At 39.4% G+C, this 24,896-nt stretch overlaps 1 protein-coding gene across 1 annotated transcript in view; it reads left to right on the plus strand.

Annotated features, from left to right (window-relative positions):
- Positions 1-24,896, plus strand: part of LOC139732526 (cyclin-dependent kinase 7-like) — a 41,812-nt gene that overhangs the window by 14,876 nt on the left and 2,040 nt on the right. The window contains exon 10 of the mRNA XM_071643381.1: positions 11,302-11,444. Within this exon, the coding sequence (XP_071499482.1) occupies positions 11,302-11,444 (143 nt within the window). The remainder of the gene's footprint in view (positions 1-11,301; positions 11,445-24,896) is intronic.

Genomic DNA, 24,896 nt, shown 5'->3' on the forward strand with positions numbered 1-24,896 from the left:
TTTTACATAGAATATGCACCCTTTACCTTAAAGACTTGATATAGACTCCTCATATAGGCCTACTAGACAACATACTCTGAAAACGACGTGAGAATTAACCTGCTAAATCGTTGGATTTGCCCTTCAAAGTGACTCCATGTACGCGTCCGGTCCCACAACGCTTGGTCTACTGTACGTATAAGAGTATGTGTACGTACGCCACACATGCACATGTTATGCACATCGCACAAGGGAAGAAAGGCCAGCCGGCCGGCGGCAGCCCGAACTAGAAGTTGTTTACAGGATTGACAGCGCGTATGCATGCAATTCAAAGGAGCCGCCGCGCGCACAGACGATCGGCAATAGGATTTAACACGCAGTGCAATGGGACTACAATAACCAAAGCACACATGACTCATTTCAGCGCTTCCTATTGGCTACATTCTTGAACCCATTTTATAAAATTGATTAATTTCAATGGTTAAAAGTTGAAATAATCTAATTTATATCAATTTATCAAAAAAACACAATTTGCATTGGATTTGCACACGATATCATGAATATGAGCTGTGTTTTGGTTGACATGCATATGCAAAATATTACATAACTTCAAAATGGTGTACCCGGACGTGGCAAATTTGGTCTCAAAATATGCAGGAGACTTCAATGAAAAAAGTCATGAAATGACGCGGCAAAAGCTTTGCGCATTGCAAAATCGTGGCGCGAAACGTCGAGGGGGGGGGGGGTCAATTTGACCCCCCCAGTTAGAATAGGGTTAAATTGAAAAAAAAAAGACAAAGAAATATTTGAGTTCATATGCTGAATATGCAAAGAAAAACATCAAAGACATGGAATGAGAGAGATAGAAAAGGAACAGAGAGAGAGAGAGAGAGGGGGGGGGATTCAGAAAACCATCTTGATAGTGACATAGACCAGTGGTCATTGCTGTATATAAAAATATATACAGAGATACATATAGACAGACCGACAGACAGATAGACAGACAGAAATAGAAAGAGAGAGACAGACAGAGGGAAGGAAGGAAGGATGAATACAGAGAGGGAGAATTTTTGTATTTGTGTGTGTGTGTGTGTGTGTGTTTGTGTGTGTGTATCTGTATGCATGAATTATCCTCAAGTCTGATTAACACATCACAGAGCATTTGTCTTGTATGTTTCTTTTGGTTATTTTTTTGTTTGTTTTTTTTGTAAATAAGAGTCTACAGACATGGGAGAATGGCAATGTCAAAAGTCACATTCAATATACCAATAGTTTTTTGGAACACGTCTAAGCAGCCCCAGCGATACGGTGCAGTTAACTCACTGATAAGAGGCCAAAGCTTATGAATTCGTAACGGTCATCGAAGCACTGTGCGGAGGAAAGGAAAAAAAAAATTTGAAAGTTCACCTCCTCGTATCTCCCTTATTTTATCACCAAATCCCTTGAATTTTCACACATATATCTGATATGGATATATCAGCCTTCATATGATTTTTGGGCAAAAATGCTGATGTATCTTTTGAGATATGTGTGTTTTTCTGTTTGAGTCGACCGTGGGAAAGGGTTATGATTTTTTCTAGACATAAGTCTGCTCCTGCATGAATATGCATTTGTGACCCGCTACAACAAAAGGATCCGAAAGTCGGGGAGGACAATTTTCTGAAAATGGCATGACATTATTCCCGTACTCGTCTACTTTAATTTCATATATAGCACAACTCATTGTGGCCATTTAAAAAAAATTTTCAAAATGGAAAACAACTGGATTTCTTCCTTGTCAGAATTGTGTTAACAGCCTGCCTATAGAGGGCGACAGACATCACAGACTGTTGTAGAGTGCTCGTGTGCAGATACTTTCGAGAGTTGACTGCGTCGCAACACAGTGATCAAATGCAGTGAGAAACTGTGCAATGTATCTTGGTCCATTTTTATTCTTTTTCTTTTCACCGTTGTGAACTAATGACCTATCATTACCATCAATACTTTTTCTTTCATTTATGATTTTGTCACTATATCTGAAAAAAAAAAAAAAGGTTTTGGCCTAGGAATCACTAACTGTGTTTTGAATGGTGAGCAAGAAGAAAGAAGACAGCATTTTTTTTTTCTTGTGAAATAATTGTGCATGGCCTTTTTTTTTCTCTTTGTTTTTAATAATCTTTTTTATATAGCCATTGTTTTAGTAAGTGGCATTTTCAGTTTTCTTGGTGTTTTCCGAAATATTCCTTCTGTTTGCATTGTTGTTATTCTTGGCATGGTTGGTATTGTGTGCGTGGTTGGTGTAGTAGGACGAGAGGATGACTGCCAACATTGGAATGCCCTGCATCTGACAAGATGTCGGCCATTGACATCAACCATGTGACAGGAAATGCACCTGTCAGTATTCGGTTGGTATGCAGGTTAAAGGTGCTGTTTACCTTAGGGAGCAGTGATTCTAAAAATGTACGAGTTATCACATTTGATGCATATGTTTAGGTCAGTTTTATCACAAAACATCCTACCAAATACAGATTTTGCAAGAAACCGAAAATATAAAGAGATGTATCACTATTTTTCTCATGAAACCATAACTGTAGACGGTTAAGTCTAGGAACAGTTTTATTATAACTACTGTTCAAATTTTATATATTTTATCACACTTAACATTGATTATAATGATTTACTTTTTTACAGTGGTTGTTTCTATCCCTAAACTCACATTTCAGAATGGTGAAAGATGCCTTTAAAGTAGAACTCTGCTGCATGTTCCAGTTTACATTGTAAAGCCTATTAAGTCTAAGCTATTATGATAATGATTCTATTTTTGTTGTTGTGTATTGTTTTGTTTGTTTTTTTGTTTGTTTTTTTGCTGCTTTGGGCCTCTCAGGTTCAAAATTCATCTGCAGTTTCTTTTCCTCATACAGTAAATACAGTGAGCAATGAAAAAGACAAATTTTCTGAGAAGATTTATGATCCCATGGTGAAATCAGTAGCTGTAAACTTGGTTAATCGGTCGAGAAGAGCTGATTACCACAGTTATGTTGAAAAATGATGTGTAGGTCAACGGTTACTGTGTATTGTTCTGGTGATCCGGTGTTGCATTCAGTCCTGAAATAGAGCAGAAGTGAGACTGATATCATGCAAACCTGTTGTCTGCCAGCCAGGCATAATCTCCCCATGTTTAAAGGAAACCAAACCCAAAGAGAAATGTGGATTTAGTGAAAGCATGACAATATAAGGAAAATATAAAGGGAATTCCACTAAAATTCATTTTTCATGATAATTACACATCCCATGAACTTGATACTGGCATATGTTAACGGTAGAAATTATTCCCCCTGCTATCTGAAAGCGGTTAGTCAAGTGCTCAAGATTTCATTATGCTAGAAAAGTGAATTTTTTGGAATTCCCTTTATATTTTCTTTATATTGTTGTCCACACATGACGTCATAACCTCTAGTGGTCTCCTCATCCAGTGGTACCAACACCAAAACGTTGAAAATTCATAACTTTAGCATCGATTGGCCGATTTTCCTCAAACTTACACTGATGCGTTCTACTAATGTTGCTGCTTTCACTCAATCCACATTTCTCTTTGGGTTTTGGTTTCCTTTAACATTGTGACATGCCCGGATTGCTGACCGGCTTTGTAGAGTTGTAGTGCTACTCAAGCGAGATTAGACAGTAGTATGAAGTCTAACCCACACTTTGCAGTATTTGTAAATGTATGTCGTCATGCTCTTTTATACAAGTAATGGCAGCTAGGTAAGAATGCATATGTTGAGATGCAGTGCATTTGAGAATATAATTTGCAATGATACAACTTGCCCAAGGCAAAGCAAACTACACATTTCAACAACATTGTGAATACCAGAGAATATGCTGTATCTCCACTAACACCATTTAATCCTGTGCATTATTTGTTTTATAAAATGGGTCTATGATCTATGATATCAGTTTGTAAAACTTTGTATCACAATACAATGGGGCCCCTCAAACTTTAACCAAGTGAATCAAGTGTGAACATACCTTTCAATACCATTTTTATCGCTAATTTACCAGTGCTAGATTCACATGTCTTGCATGAAAATCAATCTAGGTATGTTCACATCCTAGGACCATATAGATTATGCAGTACGAATGCATCTTTGCTTGCCATTCCTACTTGCCAATTCATCCTTACACACCACACATTTTAACCCGTTGAGGATGAGTCCTGAGTATACTTGGGCAGGTGTCTATGGGAAATGCGTGCTGTAGCAAAATCAGTCCATCCTCAACAGGTTAAATGAGTTTTGGCATGTTTATAAACCCTGTGACCATGTTGATCGAGCAGTGTGAACACACCCATTACATGCCAATGCTTATTGCCAGATATCCCCCTCAGGCAAGCTATTTTGTGGTCATGACATTGTCTGCTGTCATTAACACCTTTGTGTTAATAGTTCCAGTGACCTATGGCAGTCAAGAGGGGTAGCCCACTCTGTGCTAGTCTCATATCAAGACTCACATTCACTCTCAGCTCTCAAAGCCTTCCCAGTGAGAATGGGTCAGTCATTGGATGAAAGGAATAATTACTGAGGTGAGACCTGCACCCAGTGCTGTCCAGTTGGGGTATGTTTTTGTAGCACATAGGTTTTTGTGTGTTTGTCCAATGGATAGGTAGGCTGTGTCACTTTGGAAGATAGACGTGATAGAAATGTCACATTCTATACTTGTATTATTGTGATACATGCAGCAAGCCCATTGGCCCACATGCTTCAGACAACCAAAATTTACAATGGGAAGTATATTCTGTAAAATGAGGAATGTTCGCGTGCATTTTAATTTCGCAAATTTCGTGAGAGCCAGGATTCGCGAAATTAAAGTGCACGTGAAAGTTCTTGTCTACACTCTATGCATCGAGAGGCAACTCGCGAAAATGTCATGCCGCGTAAAAGGCCGTTGGCTCCAATTTGCGAAAATTTCATGCTGCAAAAATATGATGTTTTACAGTATATATATATATTTTTTTTTTAATTTTTTTTCATCATTTGCCCTAAGTACCCTAGTGGGCATTGTGGATTTATTTTACTGCTAATGATGTCATATAAAGTGAGGTATATCACTATAGTGTTAATTATTTTGCATTGTGCTGCTGATAGGGCTACTCTTTCCCAGCCGGTAACAAGTTTATGAGGCCCGAATGATCCTGGTGTCCAGAAAATGAGACTAGATTTTGTCGCCACTTCAAAGAGCTGGCCCTTGTGAGCTTGCCTCCAGCATGTTTATCTTGTCTCACTGAGAGCATCAACTTTGAGCAATCAACCTGCTTCATCAGCTACCAGCAGGGGAGGGCGTGGCACCGGGATGGGATGGGAGGAGGGGGGGGGGGGGGGGGGGGGGGGACTTTGATGGGGTTAGTGAGATGCTCTCCTACTTGTGTTGAAAATCTTCAAAACTAATGACCCATGTTTGCATGTCACTATAGAGGTTCCTTGTACAAAAGATTTTACTCCGCCATCACTAGCAGCTTCTGTATGTACAGATTCCGTGGTAATATCAAAGTAGTCGATACATAAAATGATTTCTAAAGACAAGATTAGTTAAGCCTTGTCTGTAGACATAGTTATTTCTGTGAAATCTTCATGTTTATGTTGGCTATTGAGACTTCTTTTTTCCCCCTTTTTTTTTGCTAGATGCTAAATATAAAAAAGATAATCATGCTAACGGTAAAATATGGTCTTATATATACGAGTGGAACAAAGTATGCACATTTTGGTGGGGATTTTGACAAAATCAGACAATTGTTGTTAAAGTTGTGTGTTTTTCTTTTTTTTAATTCAATGATCCTTGGGTGAGACTAGCACAGTCACACATGCACACACATTGTGACTCAAAATATGATTTTATAATTTGCAACATACCTACTTGACAGAACCCAGCATTTGACAAATAGGGATATCAAATAACAATGTGCATTCAAAATATCATTTGTAACTGGTTATATTCACATCACATGATTTGTACTGTTTCATCGCAACAATGTATTCATGATGTTTGTACATGTGTCAGAGAGGTGAATGTGATAATTTTTGAATGTCGTCAAAAGACATATGACCCTTTTATGTCCCTTCTCAAAGTAGGTCAAGGATATTCTCTTATTACTCATCTGTCCGGGAGAGGGAAGTGTGATTCCGCCCTGTATACATTATGCATTTGATAGTAATCATGAAACAGTGTTTGCGTGTTCGAAATGAATGAGGATTTCCGTCCTATCTTTATTACTGCTACGTGACCAGGATTGCTGTTGCATGGCTCGGTTGTGATTCTGTTGTAGATTAATGACTGTTGTTCAAACTCTTTATCTTTTCATTTTATCTTTTTAACAATAGCGATGACAATTTATGAATCCTGTGTCACCTTGTACCTTAATTTCATTCATTTTGTTTAAAACAGCTTCCCTTTGTCGTCTATCATGTGATAAGCTGTGAAATAACAAAGAAACAAAAGTTTACGTAATCCAAGGACTATCTGCTGCAGAGAGCATTTCCAAACATACATCTTGTAACCTGCCGACTCTGATATGTAATGTTACCTGCGCTGATGGCACAAAGTCAAATATGGTTTTGATAGAATTTAGAAGAAATTGGGCACGTGCAATTAGTGTAAAGCAAGAAATATTTGGGGCATGAAATTTTTTTTTTGCGAATAGGACCAAACGGTCTTTTCCGCGGCATGAAACTTTTGTGAATTGCCACTGGCATCCAATTCATTATGGTGAAGACAAGTAGTCTAGTGTGCATAGTAATTTTGCGAATCTTGGCTCTCACGAAATTTCTAATGCGTGCGGAAACTTCAGGTTTTACAGTATCACATTTGAAGCGCAATTGCACCCACTATTGAAGCTGATTTTTTTATTAGAGTAAACTTCAGGTATAAAGCAGAATGGTAGACATTTCATTGTTGTTTGACATGGACATGAAATGAAAGTTTTATGTAACTTCAAGGTTAAAGTTTCAACAAATGGAGATGATTAGTTCAGCCATACACACAAATTAGAAAAGGTGATGATGTCATAACATAAAAATCTGTTTGTACTTTTTACACAAACATATTATAAAATGGAGGTCATGCTGTAGATAGATGATATAGCAACTGCAATCCTTTATCCTTATAAAAGTCATGCCATTACAAGAATGCAATAATTTGATGCAAAGAATACAAATTATTCTACTTGATTTAATCTATAAAAAAAAAATCACAGTGATTTGTGAACACATGAATTGATATCAATTTATCACCTATATGTCAGTGTGCTTTGTCACTGTGAGAATAAGATGCCATGACATTGTGGAATCTATCAAAAAGAAAGAAAGAACCTTCCGATGGATAAAAGGCATACGTGAAAGAAACAATATGGTGTACCGGTATCCTGCTGATGGTTATGCTTGACCTGTATTTGAGACAGTGACAATCTTTCATGATGTGTCTGAGAGAAATACTAATCATTAGGATGGAACAGGTGAATTTAACATGTACTGGAAGATAGCGGTGTTGTACTGTGGTAATAAAAATATTTAGTATATGTATGATTACTTTAGAAAGGCATCCGAACACAATAAAGAGAAAGATAATCTTGTTCAAAAGCAAAATTTATGGGTATACCCCCACAGCAGATGTGAAAATGGTCTTTGGAATCATGTGCCAGTAATTACACGAAAGAACATTTCCTTTAACACAAGTCACCTAACCATAATCTGTCTTTCCTCCTCCAGCTCATTTTCTTCCCCCCCCCCCCCCCCCCCTCTCGCTCTCTGTCTAAATTTCATTCTCCAAAACCCCTGATGGCATTTTCGGAGTCAAGTCACTTCCCCTTGTAAAGGTCTGTCATCCAGGCGTTCAAACTTTGATGGGGAATAGAATTTTGAAAAAAAAAAATGAATAAGTGTGAAAGAAAGTGAAAAAGCCAAGCATTCTCTCCCTTGTCTTGAGTCGCTCTGTTATTAGAGTGACAACGCCTCTTGAGCGCTGAGGTCTCTGGCACTCTGCAAAGTAAACAGCTCGCATACAGTTCGTCCTCTGAGCTTCCAGCGTGCTTTTGTTGTTAATCACCAATGGGATGACAAGAGGAGATGGATGGGGGGGGGGGGGGGAGAGGGGGAAGAGGAGGAGGGGGTTGAAGGGTAGAGGGAGGGCTATTGGATCCTTACCTCCCCTTCCTCCCTATCCCCTCCCACCTTTCAATTTGTCATCCCTGTAGGAAATGCTGATTTTGATTCCCATTAAGAAAGCAATTCTAGCTGGGACTGGGTTTTGGTATGTGTGTTGTTTTTGTTCTTAGTCTTTTTATGTCTAACTTTCCATTCTGATCCTTTGGAGAGGTTAATTCTTCCGACTGGTCTTCCGAGTTTTGACTGGTCCACTAGTGTTCTTTGAAGTATCAAAGCAGTGGGTGGTTTTTCAAACAACAAGCATTAGCAAATTATGAAGAATGGACATTGAGACATCAGAAGTTGGTACAGAGAACTCCTTCGGACAGGCAGTTTTCTTTCATTATATCAAACTCGTTATAACTGAACAACAAACTAAATAAAAACAATAAATGTTAGACGATTGCTAGATCTGAACTTTTACTATGGTGTAATAAGATTTTTGTTATAGCCATGTTCGTTGTAACAGGAGTGCACTGTATATGAATGATAAAGAGCCAAATACAAATTGATAGATACTGCCCATACATTTAGAGGCAACATCATTAAATGTCTGAATTTAGCACCATGGTGATGATTTATTCAAGATGAAGGCATTCAACTAACTTTTAATTGGTGTGATTCGATTAAAATACATCCTTATGATTTCTTTATGTTTTTCTGATCTTTTTTCTGATGTGAGGATTCAGATCTATTCCCAGAAAGTTTCATGGGTTATATTCCCAAACGATGATTGTATGTGTATGGTGGCCACTGTTGTACATACTCCCAGAGTGAGTGATCAAGATTGAGGTCCTACAATAAGCACAGGAAAATAAAAAACAAGAACTGTGAAACTTCTTGTTGATGCTATGTCGTTTGATGTTTAACCTTTATAGTGTTAAGTTGTCAAGCAGTGAAGTCAAGGAAAAGGTCCTTTGTCTCCACACTCTCTTGACATAGATGTAAATATGTACATTGCCAACAGGGAGGTGGAAAGTGATTTGAGTTCAGTGCACTGTGTGTATTCATGGCTGATGGTGCTCTGTTCACATCGTTCCACGAGCTAGGGGTTGTTTCACAAGATATGGTCACCAATGTAAACGAATCTTAAGTGCCTTTTAGAACATGTTCGGAGAACATGCACACAGCTCTTTGTTTGAACAGCAATCACAGCCCTTCAATGACCTCACATTGAGTCTTTACCACGTTCTCCAAGGCTGGCCAGTTACAATGTATGTCCTGTGGTCAATACTAATTCTCGTTCTTCACACACACACACACTACACAAACACATACTGGCATATTATACTGTATATATGCTGTTATTTTCGCGTAAAGATATTTTCGCGAATGAGGAAGTCATAGACATTTTCGCGAGATGTTGTTTTCGCGAATTGATGCCGAAGCTAACATAAATGTGCTATTAGCCTAGCACATTAGGCGCGGTCAGACTGGCTAAAGATCGAGAAGTTTAAGATCGCGATCTTTGAGATCTCGAAGTTTTGCCAGTGTGACCACAAACTTCCCGCGAAACTTCTCGCGAAACTTCTCAATCTGTTTGCGGGCGGTGTCTCCGAAGCGCGAGACCATTTTCATGTACAGATGTGCATTGTTACGTCACAATCACTAGCCATCGGACGGCGCACTCTTTCTTGTGCGCGTACGAATGGCCAATCTTCGCGATCTTAAACTTCTCGATCTTTTGCCAGTCTGACCGCGCCTATTGAGACATTTTTTGGGTGTTGTTAAATTCACGATCCAACTGAAATTTGCGAAATTCGTGAAAAATAACAGCTTATAGAGTAAACATATATGTCTCTCTCTTTCTCTCACTCTGTCTCTCTCTATATATGTACATATGTTTTCCATATCCTATGTGCATATAAAATATGTATAGATAAATATTCCATCTTCTATCTGCTGTAAAACCAGAAATATTCACGTGCATGAATTTTGTGAGGAGACATGATTCATGAAAGTAAAGTGCACACAAAAGATTTTTGTCTATTGACCGATTCGGGTTCGTTGAGGGCAGCAGACAATTTGTGGCACTGGGCGTAGCCATTAGCTCAAATTGCGGTGTCCCAGCCGACCCCCCCTCCTCTCCCCCACCTCCGGGCAACATGTTTATCGCGCACTTAGTAGCAGGAGTACGCACACTTGTAACAAAGGTTCGCGCACTCAGTACGAGACGCCTATTGGCTAAAACAACCATGCATCAGTTTTTCATTCCGTGCGCTTGAGAGGGGTGGGGGAGAGGGGGGGGGGGGGGGTCGGCTGGGACACCACAGTAATGGCGCTGCCCATGCCGATAATACACAAACCGCCTCACAGAATCGGTCAATACAATGCATTGAATAACAATCACCAATTCCCAATAGTTTCATGCCCCAAATGTTTCTGATTTTACAGTACTGTCAAAGTGGATATATATAATTTTGTGCGAGTAATTTTTTTCGTGTTCGTCCGGGTAAGATGAATGTCATGTGTTTTTAATTTTGGGAAATCGGGACATTAACTAATTCTGGAACATTATGGCATACAAAAATATTTGGGTGCCGTTATTTTCGTGCTATCTTCTAGTAGCGCAACATATGCAAAAATTTCCATACCCTGAAAATTTCCATTTTTACAGTAGGCTTATAAAAATGTATGTAATTTTTCTCAGTATAGTTGATGTCTCTTTCAATCCGTCTGTCAGAAAGCCTGTGATATCTTTCATCTCTCAATTCTACAGCTCCATCTGTGATACTGGTTGTAATTCCTGTCCTAAATTTCTTTTGTTTCTCTTTCTACGTTATACATTGTACTTGTATGTTATATGCAGTAGTCTCGGCATATGTTCGTACAAGTATTTCATGCTCACCTCAGTTCTCTTTTCATATCTTCTTATATTTCTATGGTGTGCATCTTCTGTATTCACAAGCATTTGAATCATCCATACAACATAGAGCTGTCTGAAGTTGTCTTATTTTTGTATTCTTGTTTTATCTTTTTTATGGTGCCAGGTTCTGCACTTGGGTGTGGGGAGGGGTCATGGTCGTTGTCTTTACTGTCAACCTCTTGCAAGTTGTATCAATGTCTCTTACTGGTGCAATATGACCATGTTATCCAATGTGCGGTAATTTGATTATCCATGTTGATTTCTTGGATTCCCATTGGTCATAAAAAGGTCCCCCGCCCCGGTCATTCCGCGCGAGTCTCCCGTGCTTCGGCGAGTTTGAGCGGAGTGCAGCCTGCTCCGAATGCCTCGTGTCCTCAGGAGGCAGTGTTAGGTGGCTACTGCGACAAGCTGCGGAGGAATGTCTGGCTCTGGTTTTGAGCAGGAATTGGCTTGTTCCAATCCTAGTGTCCTTACAAATGAACAGTGGCAGACAAGAAATGTCTTTTCAGCTAGCCTTCATCAAATCACGCAAACTCTTTTTAACCTATTGAAGACTATTCCTGAGTATACTTGTGCAGGTGTCTATGGGAAACATTTGTTGTAACAATATCAGTTCATCCTCAATGGGTTTGAAGAAGAAAAGTCACTTCCAGGAGCATACTGTGGTATAGCAAATAAAACATAAATGACCAATGGCTATAGGCCTGCACATTTCAACTGTAATATTTTGCTGTAATACTAATACATATCTTAGAAATGAAAGCTGCGACTGTCTTCATTCATTCAACCAATCTGGATGCCATGTCAGATCATGACGTAAGCGGCAATCACGTCTTCCTATTCTATTCTTGCAGCACTTGATGAGCTCAGTGGTTCTATGTAGCCATCCTAAGTGTGTTAGGTGTTGCTGGCCACGTGATCTTTAACCTGTTAAGGACAGACTGATATTGCTACAACACACATTTCCCATAGACACCTGCCCAAGTATACTCGGGAGTCGTCCTCAGTGGGTTAATCCTCTATCTTTCCTGTCAGGGCTGGGTCCTCAAGCTGCTCTTTTCTCAAAGCTTATCCAGGAAAGCAGATCTGGCTCGTATTGATAGCCTTCATAAGCTGTCTATTTGTGACAGCTGGATCAAGAACTTATTCATTTGTTATTCCCTCTGTCTGAGCTATCCGAACCATTCTTTTTAGGAACCTTAGTGGCTTGAAGACAATCCTGTGTGGTTTTACTGAATTTCTCAAATACCGGCTGCGTAAAGCAGAACTGAATATATATATAGCACTTTATTCATCGTCAGTAACAAATTGCTATTGGAGCGACAAAACCTCGTATCAGAAAAATGTAAAATGTTCAGAAGAGCGAAAAAAACATGGCAGCCACGCACTTTATCAAATGGGATCGCCTCTCCTTTGAAATGTTGTGGTGGCTTCGTTTTTGTGGGTAAGAAAGCTAAGATTTGGACAGGACCCCACTTAACTGATTATCTGATAATCAATCCAAAAAAGTGATTTGCACAAAATTTGAGATACATGGTTTTGTTACCCAACTATGAAATGTGATCAGCATAAATATTGCATCGCACATCTATCCAGTTTGACAAATGTTTGCACATACTTACAGGGAAACATCTCCAAGTCATTTCTGGTGGATGCATCTCAGTGGATTTGTGTTGTCAAGTGTAAACTAAATCCTAATAGCAAACCCATTCACATACTGGTACACATCCACCATGACTTTGTCTGAAGAATGTAACCCATCCTTTGTATGAGGACATAGTGACATCACCACTATGTCAGAAGAGTGTCATACATATGAGTGTTTTTCATTGTCATAATGAAATTATAATTTTATATACTGTAAAAGTGGATATTTTCGCGTGACTTATTTTTCGCGGTTGGCCGGGTCAGAAGAGTTTCGCGTGTTTTTAATTCCGCGGAATCGATACATCATGCACGGGAGCGTATGGCAAGCAAAAATATTCGCGTGCTTTTATTTTCGCGCTAGTTTCTGGTTGCGCGAAATGCGCGAAAATTTCAACACCGCGAAAATTTCCACTTTTACAGTAATATGCTTCCCCCCCCCCCCCAAAAAAAAAAAAAGTACTGAAGAAAGAGGACATTTCAGTGTGTCAGATTTGTGACCAACAAAGACAGTGGGAAACACATGTGAAATGTTGACATCATCTAGCTTGCATATGATATGGAATTATAGATGTCACTGTTTCATGGAAATATGACAGCTTTTAAAATTTCATAAGTTTCTCATCTATTGTCTGATTTTCATAAAACCATTAACATCTATATATACTTTTCTTTGCTCATTTTTCCACTACATGGCAGAAATTGCTGTGTTGACCTGAGGCATGTTACCATGCAGGGGCCCTAGTCCCCAGGATTGTTGTGATGTTGGTTAATGTGAGCATGCATGGTGAGCTCAGTTAGTTTCCACTGTTTGACTTACTTCCATTTAAATGGTCCTAACTATCATAACTTCTCTCTGGTTACTCTTGAATTGTCTCAGATGTCCTGCCTTCGATTTACAACTTTCACAAGAACTAATTCTGAGGTGTATTACCAGTAGACAGTGTATAGTAACCTGTAACTTGTCACCTGAGTTCCAGAAGGGTGCAAACTGCAGACTTTTTACCATAAACGTCCTTTGCTGTGGGGGTGCTGTGACACAGTGGATGAGACTCCCGACTCCCAATAGGAGTACCCGAGTTCGATTCCCGCCCAGTGCTTACGTCCTTGGACAAGATGTTTTTACCCACCATGTCCCTGTTGACCCAGGTACATAAATGGATACCTGGCAACACTGGGGTAGTAATAATGGCAGGGCCCTCTAGTAGAGCAGTGGCAACACTGAAGAGGCTACCCTGGAAATATAAGACCTCATTAATTGCTCTCATTTGATAATTTGTCATAAATCACAGAGATAGGTTGGTATTGGTATTGGAGTCTCAACTGACATACTGGTACTTCATCTTATAGTAATTCTGGAATATGCTACAATTAAAGCTACATGAAGTCTCCATTCAAGAGAAACATAAGAGGTGACCCTTACAGGAGATGGCCTTTGTATACAGGTGGCCATTATAGAGGAGTTGGCATTCAATTTGATTTCGTCTCGTGCCTGTAACAAGTGGGTAGGTCCTTCAAATTCAAGCATGATATCAGTATGAGTGCTATCCTGTGTAAGCAGTCATGGTCTGCTGGACAAACGTGGGACATGCAAGAAAAATGGCCATGTCCCTTCGTGATGTCCAAGTATCACATAATGTAGCGTTTGTATATAAAACAGATGTTGAACTTGTTTTGGCAGTGATCACATGTGTACTCACTTTTTGAAGGGAGTCCCTATGCCGTGTTCCTGATTAGAGAATGTCATCTCTAATATTGGTTAGATCCTCGGCCAGTGTCCCCCCAGAGAACCGTCCTTCTGATTGAGACCATTCTTGAATCTTTGGAAGGTGTGCGGCACGGCATCTGAATTATGCGGAGATTTCCCACATTTTATGGAGTCATCACCAATTTCCGTCGCCGAGGTTTTTCGAGATAGCTTAACTTAGCATGCGACCGAGGTGACTCATTGGGTAAGTCGCAATCGTGGCCATATCTTCCAGGGTATTCTTGACTTGCATCTCGTAGCAATTTCGGCTGCCAGAAATCAAACGCTTTGCAGCGTTAGACCACTCAACTGGGAAGACCATGCACTGTTGATCAACAAAATGTTGAAGAGATGACCTTGAGGGGGGCTGGGGGTTTCCCCTTTTCTTTAATAACAAACCTTCCGCTTTTTTTAGAGATCTGCATTGCATGTTGCCACTGAAGTCCCAACGAAATCCTTTTTTTTTTAATTTGATACTTTACAAACTTGGAACGTGTATCGTCTTCTGGAGCAGGATATTTTGTGGTTTCTTGTTTTATTTCCCTTTGACACTATGTCTTGGACCACTTTTGATTTCCATATCAAAATTCCGTGAATGATGAACATTTTTGATTAGGGAGTGTGTATTCTTTGTGTGCAGCTTGAATTAGAATTTAATCTAATCATAGCTGAAATAAAAACTTAATTATGCAGATGCCTTACTTAAGTTTCAGAAGTTTTGTGCCGAGGTTCGAAAGCTACACATATGTCCAAACTTTTGTTGTCCTGTTTTAACTTTTAACATACAAGCTTGTAAGACTTGGCAAATAATTGCAATTATGCTGAGAGAACAGACAAAATGGCAGACTAGACTTTGTCTTGTCAGAGATTTCCAGTGCAGTGCATGTGGACTTCCATGCAGTCAACCCTTTCACTTCTAGTTGATGTCACTGCCGGACTTTAGCTGTGAGTGGCCTGTTTGGTAGGTGCCGTATAGGAGATCATAATGCACCATGACATTTTCATACTTCTTGAGTTGTGTTCTTCAGTGTACGTATCACATATGTATTGGATTTTTTTTTTTCATTTAAAAAAAAAAAAAACAAAGCTTGCTTGTGTGAGAAACCCACATGTTCATGGAGTCCTCTTACTTTTGATTGTACAGGTTAAATCTAGGGTGCCTTGTTGCTTTTCTCTTTAGAATTACACACCCCACACGCACCCATCATACAAACTGCACCAAGCACATATTTCTTGGCTGTTCCTACAGTTAGCCATGTGCTGGAGTGTAATACTAACGTACATTATAGAAGGTATGATTCGCAATTGCACGACATTCCCAGTGGATTATGTGTGACTCAAAGTTTGGAAATCAGCCAATTAAGCATATAGTATCGGACCTGAAATGTGGAGTGCTTATCATGACATATACATTGTATGATGAAAAAGCAAAAAAACTCATCTGGTGGTGTTTTTTTTTTTTAATTCCTTGATATGGAAGTTTGGAAGAGAGAAATAAAAAGATCTTCCACTTTTTCTTAATATTTTTTGTCTTTTTTGATAGGCATGATGTCATTTGTTATAAAAGATTAGTTCATGAATGAGATTGCAGAATTTTCATGATGGGGGAACCTGCCAGGAGGCATAAGGGATTCATTACATCAAACTAGACTCATGTTTCATCTATGTTTTTGATGAAATCAATGAACTGTGTGAAATATCCAGGATATGGGTAAATTGATTTAAGTATGTGACGTTGAACAATCGACTCACATTTCTTATTGCTTATTCATAATCAACACAGTAGATTTCATATGGATACGATTATTTTTATCTGTAGAATCTGAACGTGATTACATGCTCCAGTTTGATAATCCTTTTCATTTCTATGTGACCTAGAAGATACGACCCTACATTGTATGACCCTTTGTTTTGAACTTTAAAGTTGCACTGTTTAATGTAGGTAATAGTCTTCAAGAATGCGTGGAAGGTGAACTTGCGATACAGATGCCTGGGTCTTGACCGTCTCATGTTATTGAAGTTATAGAAAGTCATCGAATTTGAGCTGAAACAATTGGCATCTGTTGATATATTAAAGGGTGTGTACAGTTCTGGTCGAGGTGTAGATTTAGCTTTTAACATTTTGCGAGATATTCAGAAACCATTCTATGAGATGTCAAAGAGCATGCAGGTTTGGTATCAAAAGTTTTTTCGATGAAAATCGGTTTTGAAATGACTGAGATATCCAAAAACAAGGTGAAACAAAGATATCCTAATAAAGTTGTGGCATGTCGCCTTTTATTATTAGCACTTTTTTGGATATCTCAGCCATTTGAAAACCAATTTTCATCAAATAAACGTTGAATCCTTCTTAAAATTACATGCTCTTTCATATTTCATAAGAGGCTTTTCATTATCTCACTTAGGAATGTTCAAAACATGAATTCCTACCTCAACCAATACTGTACAGTCCCTTTAAGTAATGACTTGTTGTTTGTGACTGCCAAGGAAACAGTTAATGCTTGTATTCAAAGCTTGCAAACACACAACCAGCAGCTTTTAAAGAACATAGTGGGGATCTTCTGGAGTAGGAAGGCTATCCCCTACTCGGATATTTTCGATAATCCCTGTCATGAATTGTGTACAGCTTTATCACCGAAGTACATACTTGTAAGTGCACACACAGCCACAGAATCTCAGCAGGAGTTGACCATTGCAGATGAGCTTATGCTTTGACGCACATTAGTGGCTGACTGGTGCTATTTATGGTTTTTAATGTGCCACAGTGAGCAGCGAATGAGTCGGCCCATTCATGAATCCCCACACTATCTGGTCTTTTAAAAGTTCTCTCTGAAGGGCAAAGCATTGAGAATAAAGGGTCTTGTCAACAAAAAGACGCAACCTTTGCAGCCAGGGGACTTGAACTAAGAATCTTATGACTGATGACTGATGGTCCATTGTCTTATCCACTGATTCACAAGAGCTCCTCCTATGCAATTATGTAACTGACTTTAGTGATGATTTGACCTTCCAAAGTTGTCTAAATGGATCTATGAAAATGTAAGTTAGAGGAAAAGTTTATGGAGGGAAGGGGTTTGCTTTGATTTCAGTCATCAGTATAAAACTGAAATTGCAGTCATGAGCATTGAGGTGACACAACATTTGCTCCTGTGACAATTGCTCCAGTCTTATTTTCTCCAAGGACTTAGGGTTAGGGTTGTGATAGGTTTCTAGGTTTAGTGTGATGTGAGGATTAGGATTAGGATTAGGATTAGGGTTATATTTGTGGGTAGAATGTATGTTTGGCTTAGCAAGCAGATAATTCATGGGAGCAATTGTCGCACGAGCAAATGTCATAGAATCAAGCATTGAACATAATATACTGTAGATGACCTGTCAAATTATTCTCGGGTACCCATGTCAAACTGAACAATGAAGATGTTCTCAATTTAATCAGTGACTACCTCTTACCTTTGGCATTGTTCCTGTCTCTCTCTCTCTCACTCTCTTTCCCTGTCTATCTCTCTCTCTCTCTCTCTTCCCCCCCCCACCCCGACCCCCCCCCCGCCCCCCCCCCCCCCCCCGCACTTCTATGCTCACCTGCTCGCTATGGTCGTACCCGAGTTGTGTAATTTTAAGCCCATCTACATGTAGGAAATTACTGTCCCCTTCCGCGAAACCCAACCGAGAGGAGCACGTCAATCCTCACCCCCTTGTTCCCGCCGCTACGCTCCGGCTCTTCGCTCCTCGTCGTGCCGTCCGGTCGGCCGCGCTAATCTAATCACCCATCTCACGTGGCCTACTATCTCACATCTAGCTTCCACTGGAACTTCCATGTTTCGGTTTTCAGCAGTGGATGGGAGGGGAGGCAAAGAGAAAGAGAGAGTGTGTATGTGTGTGTGTGTGTGTGTGTGTGTGTGTGTGTGTGTGTGTGTGTGTGTGTGTGTATGTTAGTGTGTGAGTGTGCATTAAATGCCAAGAGAAGGAGGGTGACAGACAGAAGGTGAGGATAGGGAAAATGTTAGAGTGTTTGCAAATTTGTCAGGGGCTATTTTTAGCACTTACAGCAGGTGGTGGAACATTCTATGCATATGAATCTTAAAGGTACACTGACTCAGGATTCAAGAGGGCGCTGTTGAATGGCGTGATGATTGCTGCAATCTTCATTGTGAGGGTTGATGATGTAAAGCTGGTTTTAAAACTGCTGATAAAAGTAGATTATGGGCTCATATTGCTTGTGCTCTCTGTTTTACAGTTTCAATAGTAGTTCATGATTCACTGTACTCAGCCTAAGTGTGGTACATGCATGTTAAACTGGACCAATCATATCGATCTTGAGTAGATCTAAATCTAGTCTTGCTCAGAAATTTGTAAAGTATTATCTAGTACTTGATACACATATAAATACCTGAATATAAGAACAACTCAAGTCCAAATTTGGCTATCATCTGTGGAGGCCCTAATGTAGATAATCAGCCAAGTAACTGTTTTACATTTGAATTTGTATGAATAATGTTCCAATAACTGAAGAACTGAAAACGTGAAGTTTTTTATCCATTTCTGTTTTTTTTTCTTCTAAATTTTCTGTTATGGACCTGGGCCATCCATATATTCAGGTATTTATATGTACACTCAAAGTTTTTGCTGATAGCTGGTAGGCAAACTTTATCTTTCAAGGTTCCTCACATAGAAGGTGGAACCAGCAGGAACAACATTAAGGCAGAATCAAGAGACAAAACGAGACTGACATTATGGACGTGCTCATTACACATTGTTTTCATTTGGACGCTCAGAAAATGGCAGATGATAAGTATGGGTCCATGCAACTGTGCCCTCTTAACCTGTTGAGGACGAGTTTTGAGTATACTCGGGCAGGTGTCTATGGGAAATGTGTGTTGTAGTGAAATCAGTCCATCCTTAACAGGTTAAGTTCTGGGAGTGTTTAAACAAACAGCCGTTCATTTGGAAGAAATCAAAAGATGTTCAGTCGAGGTAAATTTTGTTTGGTAAAGGACAACCAAGGACAACCCGCCTTTGCAGCACACTCTGGCTCTCATGCTTCCTTCTGCATTCACGGAGACTCCCAACTCTCCTGCATTTGGCGGGAAATCTCCCACTCTGAGGACATTTTATCAATATCACAATAGATTAACAGACAGACAGACAGACAGACAGAACAAGAGAGGGGTCATGTATGACTGCAGTTCTGTATTTGAAATGAGTACAGAATGTCCCCCCCAAAAAATAACAATCGGATTTCTGCATTGATAACTTTCAATATGATTAAACTGTCTAAATGCTATTTCAGGATCGAAGAGTATATTTAATCTTACCGATATGTTTTGCAAAAAGACCCATAAAATTTGGTTAAGTGGTCAAAGAGAAGTATGGATTGTTGTAAAGCATGTCATGGGTCTGATTCTTCCAAGTTTAGCACTTGGATGCTCTTGGAAAGTAGATCAATGTGTGAACACAATGAACAGAACTTGGAGAGAAGGGATTCCTGACATGCTCTACAAAGATCCTCATTTCTCTTTGACCACTGAAGCAAATCAGATGGGGTTTTCTGTAAGATGTGGGTAATAACTTATGGTTTCATACCCTGAAATTGTATTTGGATTGATTCACTATTTTTAAAGATATTGTTGCAGAGTGTCTTGTTGTAATTTTTTTTTTTTTTGACATACAGTACAGTCTTGCCACATATGCTAGCATTCAACAAAGCACCAAGTTTTAATGATGTCGGAGTCTCGATCATCGGGAGTGGATCAGTCTTATCGATGTTATGCAGCATAAAGAGAATCATCTGTGTGGAGCCAGAGCCAAAGACTGGCTGGAAATAATTCACTTCGAAAGAGTTGTGCAAAAGTCTTTTACAAAAAGGAGATGTTCACTTCTTAATGTATGTCAGATATCATGATCTGAGTAATGGTTTTGTCATATTTTGTTCCACTTTTGAGTGAACTGCTCTGTTAAGTAAGTGGGCATAGAAGTGTCAAAGACACCATAACCTCTTTTTACAATCAAGTCGAAACAGGGTTTCCATTATAACGAGAAATGTCTATCAACATGAATGATTTTTGAAATAGCCACCTTTCTTTCTTTGTTATTTTTTGTGAGTTTTCGCCTCAAGCATTGTCTTAATGGCATTGTCTTCAGAAGGAATGCACTGTGCTCTCTAAATGCACAAGATATCTATCATTTATGGAAAGCATATGTTTTGTTTGTGTCATTTTATCTTATCCAGAGCCTCTAAAGACAATTAAGGGGAAGAAAGAGAAAAGGGAAATGCCCATGGCATTGCTCCTGATCCCTGCAAAGTCAGATACTTATGTCTTCATCTCTTGACAAATGTGCATCCTATCTTTGTTTTTGGTGTTTTTTTTCCTCTTTCTCTGACACATGTCTTATTTCTGATAAATATGGCTTTATTAAGACTTCTTTCTCTTATCTGCATCACATCTGACAGCCCTGGGGTCATTCTGGCAGCTGAGATGAAGTTCTGAGAGCGAGAGAGGGAGAGTGAGTTTACCCGTGGCCCGGATGGCCGGTAGATGATTTTAAGAGACTCTATTTTCTAGGTGGGGAGAGAATTTGATGAGACCTGACGCGATGTAACCTCTCCCAGTCTCCTCCTGAGGGGCTGTTTTCACGAGGAAGCAGACCGTTATCCAGAACAGATGTTCCGTGTCGAGCAGTCGCTTCTTTTGAAGCGGTTAGTGAAAACAGAGGAAATAACCCCTTCTGCGCTGTCTGTTTTTGGGATGTTGTTGTTGTTGTTGTTGTTGATGTTGGAGGGTGTTTTTTTTTTCTGAGATTGTGACTTTTACCTGCAGAAAGCTTTAAGGTGTCTGTCTCAGCCTGCCTCAACAATAGGTTTGTGAATTAACACAAAGATGGTGATTGACATTAGAAGGCTTTTGCAAATTCTGAGCAGTTCATGTTTCTGATGCATTCAACTGTTGAATGGGCAAGTATTTGGTTTTACCGAGAATGGAACACTGTCATCCATACTAAAAATTGCTATCCGGATCTTCATCCCATTTCATCAGTGGTCATCTGAACCATTCAATGCAATTCAAAGAAGACATCAAATGTTAGAGTAAGAATTAAAGTCTTATGTATCACCAAAATAATTGCAAATGCCAGACATAAAAGTGTCGCAATCATGATCGAAAAAAAGGTAAACTTCAAACGTGATTATCTTGAAATGTCATTCCTATGCGAAAATCGCATCAATGATTGATGCAATTTTTCGCGTAAGAATGACATTACAAGATAATCACGTTTGAAGATTACCCTTTTTTTGATCATGATTGCTACACTTTTATGTCTGGCATTTGCAATTATTTTGGTAATACTTAAGACTTTAATTCTTACTCTAACGTTTGATGTCTTCATTGAATTGCAATGTTAGGAATTATGCGAGAAATAGCAAGAGAGCTACATGTATGTTTTTTTTTTTTCGGTTTGAAAAGACCATTGTCTTTTGCCATGTATATGACAGTTTTGTTGACAGGGAAATGAACAAAATGATATGACATGACTCTATAAAAGTGATAATTATGGTACACAAAAATTGCATCAAGTTAGAAACTGAAAATTTCACAATATGTAAGACAGAATGTCCACTATCGAAATGACAGAGAATCTCGAGATTGAAACTTTGACTGAAAATTGGGATATATGACAGTTCAGATGAGCACCAATGATCTTATGTTATCCTCATTGGGTAAAGTATTACAGCTGGTCTCGGCAAAAAAAATATGATAATTTCACTAAAGCTAGGATGATGAACCAAGCAGAGAATTTCTTTTCAGGTTGCACATGTTTTGTAAAACAATGGTAACTCTCACAAGCACATATAATGTTGAGTGTATGAGGTGATGATGTCACTCCACTGTCTTGAACAGAAGTCTTTACCAGATTTCCTGTCCTTGCATGAATTAAAAAAAAAGAAAGAAGAGGAAATTTATATCATTTGCTTCAGACATGGATGTCATGATGTCAACTGGCATTTGCACATGGAACTAAGTGAGTATCGTGCGTACTAAAGATGACAGCGCATGTTTTACAGACACACTCACATCATGTTTGATTGAGCACAGCACAGAAGGGTTGTTTTTCTTGTGTTAGTCTAGTCCAAGCGCATCATGGGTAATTATCAACAGGCCATTCCAGTTCTAGATCTGCTGATGTCGCCAAGAAATTGCGTAAGTATCTTCCAAATTTATATGCGGCATTACTGACAAGACTGTGGCATAGAACTTGGCAATGTTTGCAAAGTGACATCAAAGCAATGTAGTCCTTGAGTGGCAGCCGTAACCTTCTAAATCGTGGAGTGCCACATTTCATTCTGTTCATGTCATCAACAAGTAGTCCCATATGTACTATTTGGTGTAGGTTTCATGTTTTTTTAGAGTTTCTTCAACGTTGCTTATCAGCGCAACTTTGCAAGCAACTCAAGAGGTAGCTAAGGTAAGCAGTGAACAAAGACTCTGACTTCAAGATGCTTGAACATAGATGTAGATGAGTTGACAGAGATCCTTGCAAGAATCCTCTTGAAGGCTGTTGGACACCTCAAAGTAATGTTTGGGGGTAGGGATGGGATGGGAGGGGTAGCTAGTTAACCCTCTTCCCATCTTCATAAGCCCCCTCTGTCCCCTCTAGGTAACTTGGAGTCAAATCGACACTCATCTAACCCTGCAGAGTGTGAATCACTCACAAAATTTCCTGTGAAACTTTTCTTTACTCCTTTTTTTCTTCTCACCCCCCCCCCCCAACCCCTGTCATCTGACTTCTTGCATTCCTCTTCCTGCTGTAGTCCTTCTCTTTTGTACTGGCAGCCAAAGGTTTGTGCCGTGGATGCAAAGTGAGAGGCAAGAGATGCTTCACCTTTCAGTCAGAGGATGTGCTTTGCATGTTGCGTGCATTCTGCTTCAGAGCCTGAAGACACAAAAGCTCTTTAATAGGCTCCCCTTCCACCTTAGCCAACACCCCTCCCTCCCCCCTCCCCCTCCCCCCTTTTCCCCCTTCTCCACTTCTCTTCTGTTCAAACCTGTGCTGGACCTGTCCATGGAGAACATATCATCACTTGGGTGACAAGACCTTGTATCTGAAATTTTGGTGAAAATGAGTTTTTTAGATTAATGGTAAGATAATCAGTTAAGTGACATTCTGCCCAAATCCTAGCTGTCTTACCCCAAAAATGAAGCCACCATGGCATATCAAAAGAAAGGCTTTCCCATTTGATATAGTGCTTTGGCTGCCATGTTTGTGTTTGCTCTCCTGAACATTTAACATTTTGTAGACACGAAGTCTTGTCGCCCCAGCAACAATATGTGAATCACATGTACAGTGTATCTAGCAGTCTGAGATCAAGTGCATGCTTCCTTGATTTTTTGTTCGCTTTCATATACAGAAATCTGTCAGATCTAGAAACAAGAGCAGAAACAAACTGTATCATCCTTGTTTTTTGCAGTCACAGAAAAAAACAACAACCAAAAATACATTCATGAAGCAATTTGTTGAGATAAGTGGAGTGTAAATAGGTTACTTATCTGTGCTGTGTGTCTCCGTTGCATGATATGATCAAACATGCTTGCCTATGTAGATGACATTATCTATTTTGTCCTATGAGGAAGGTCTAGGCGATTCTATCATGAGCTTATCGAGATAACCTCTCAAACTTTCGCTAATTTGCTGTTTATCAGAAGATATGTTGTCTCACAAGCCTTGATTTGATAAAAACTCATCCAATATCTTCTTAACTATGTGCTGCTTGCTGACGCAGTAAACTGTATGTAGTTCCCCATGTTTTGATGAACCTGACGCAATATTATATAGATGATGACTGGCGGGGGAGGGAACATACCGAATGTTCCACCCGAAGGGTTTGAAATGCTATTGAGGGAGGTTATAAGTCCCAAGACGAAGTCAAGGGACTTAAAGCCTCCCGAAATAGCATTTCAAACCCTGAGGGTGGAACGTTTGGCACATGTTCCCGACAACAAAAGTCATCATCTGTTATATTATATATGGGTTAGTCAAATATGATCGTTCAATCGCTTTGTATCATTTGTCATTTGTTATGTGAAAATGTTTTCCTATTGGAGAACATTACTAAAATGTTCTGCCCATTGGCGAACATAACCAATGTGCCTCCATCACGTGACTGTGTTTTAGCCAATCACTAACCGGTATTTGACTGTTAAACCCATTTGATATAATCAATTGTAGATGTTTCTGTTGTATTAGCACACAGTGCTAAGTGGAACTTAGTCACTTGATACAATTATCTCATAGCGACACTGTCAGTGTGTCACAAAATTGTAACACATTAAATCACATCAATGCCACATTGATTCAGTTACTGTGAATGGATGCCAGAGAATTATTGACTCAGTATATCCTTTGATATGTCATTGACATCAGCACAATGAATTAATTTTTCATCACATTTAGCAGGCAAAGTTTGGACATATCTATTTTAGATAAATTAATATGTTTTGTT

Source organism: Diadema antillarum, unplaced genomic scaffold (genome assembly GCF_040938485.1).
Source record: "Diadema antillarum isolate AM-2024a unplaced genomic scaffold, OU_Dant_1.0 seq00000430_RagTag, whole genome shotgun sequence".
Taxonomy (NCBI): Eukaryota; Metazoa; Echinodermata; class Echinoidea; order Diadematoida; family Diadematidae; genus Diadema; species Diadema antillarum.